Source organism: Pseudochaenichthys georgianus, chromosome 16 (genome assembly GCF_902827115.2).
Source record: "Pseudochaenichthys georgianus chromosome 16, fPseGeo1.2, whole genome shotgun sequence".
NCBI lineage: Eukaryota > Metazoa > Chordata > Actinopteri > Perciformes > Channichthyidae > Pseudochaenichthys > Pseudochaenichthys georgianus.
The window spans coordinates 45488336-45489398 of NC_047518.2; the positions used below are offsets into that span (position 1 = coordinate 45488336).

The window sequence follows — 1063 nt, forward strand, 5'->3', positions numbered from 1 at the left end:
TATTCAAAATGCATCTTAGTCAAAGCTGAATAATAAAGGACCGTAATGCTGACAAAGTAACCACTCGTGATTCTCCGTCCTCAGGGGACCGAGCTGAGGGTGCAGAGGGGGATCTGGACAACGCTCCGCCCTCCAACAACAACAACAACACCCCCCCCCCCTCCTCCTCCTCCTCCTCCTCCGGCACCAAGAGGAGTTTCAGCCTGGAGACGCGCTTCAGCTTCCTGAATCTGCGCCGCCCGCGCTCCGAAAACGCCAAAAACTCAGACAAGTCTTCCAAGAAAGCCGATCAGACTGAGGCCTCCGTGAAAGGACTGTGAGGAGCCAACAGCAGGGTTTCTTGGATGGAAGTTTGAGCCGACTCTAAAGAACTGATCCACGAACGCACTCCATGTCGAGACTGCAGCGAAAGAGACGCTGAATGTCATAAATAAAGTTTCCTGTACATCACGGCGGAGATTTCCCTCACGAAGGACGAGGCACATTTGGACTCCGAGGCGGTTGACAGTGTGTCGGCGAAGGAACGACGGTTAGTCTTTATTCATGTTATTTTATTGTTATTTGTTAAAAAAGAACGAAGCTTCCGTCACAAAAATGTACTTTAGTAGCCTGACGTTTGGACTTGGGGATCATTTTAAAAAGTGCTTTATCTATTAAATAATTGGTTTAACTGTTAATGGAAATTGAGAATGTGTTGCTGTTGAATGGCACTTAGAATACTGTAAACCATGCAGAGCGATGTTAAAGGAAATAAAGTCACATGTGGAGATGTTCAATAAATAACCTGTGTCTTAAACTGCTTAACGCTCCCGTAGTAACGTATGTTGTGTTTTCTAAAGTTATGTATCTACTGTAAATGTTCAGGTTTAGGCACTATCAATGGGATTTTTCATAAAGCTTCTTAAAGGACAGTCTGGTAGTATTCACTTCGCGTACCTACGTTATGCCACCATGAGTAGTTTGATATAATGAACAGAAAGGCGTTTAAATGGTTTGTTTGCCCTGGTTAATGCGTCAGCACTCACGTCATTACTTTGGTGAACTATAAGGCCAAGGTTGAAAA

General features: G+C 44.5%; 1 protein-coding gene across 1 annotated transcript in view; it reads left to right on the forward strand.

The window, feature by feature from the left end:
* Positions 1 to 799, forward strand: part of LOC117460513 (SH3 domain-binding protein 5-like) — a 43610-nt gene extending 42811 nt beyond the window's left edge. The window contains 1 exon segment of the mRNA XM_034101967.2: positions 85 to 799. Coding sequence (XP_033957858.2) covers positions 85 to 320 — 236 coding nt within the window. The 3' untranslated portion in view covers positions 321 to 799.
* The last annotated feature ends 264 nt before the right edge of the window (positions 800 to 1063 follow it).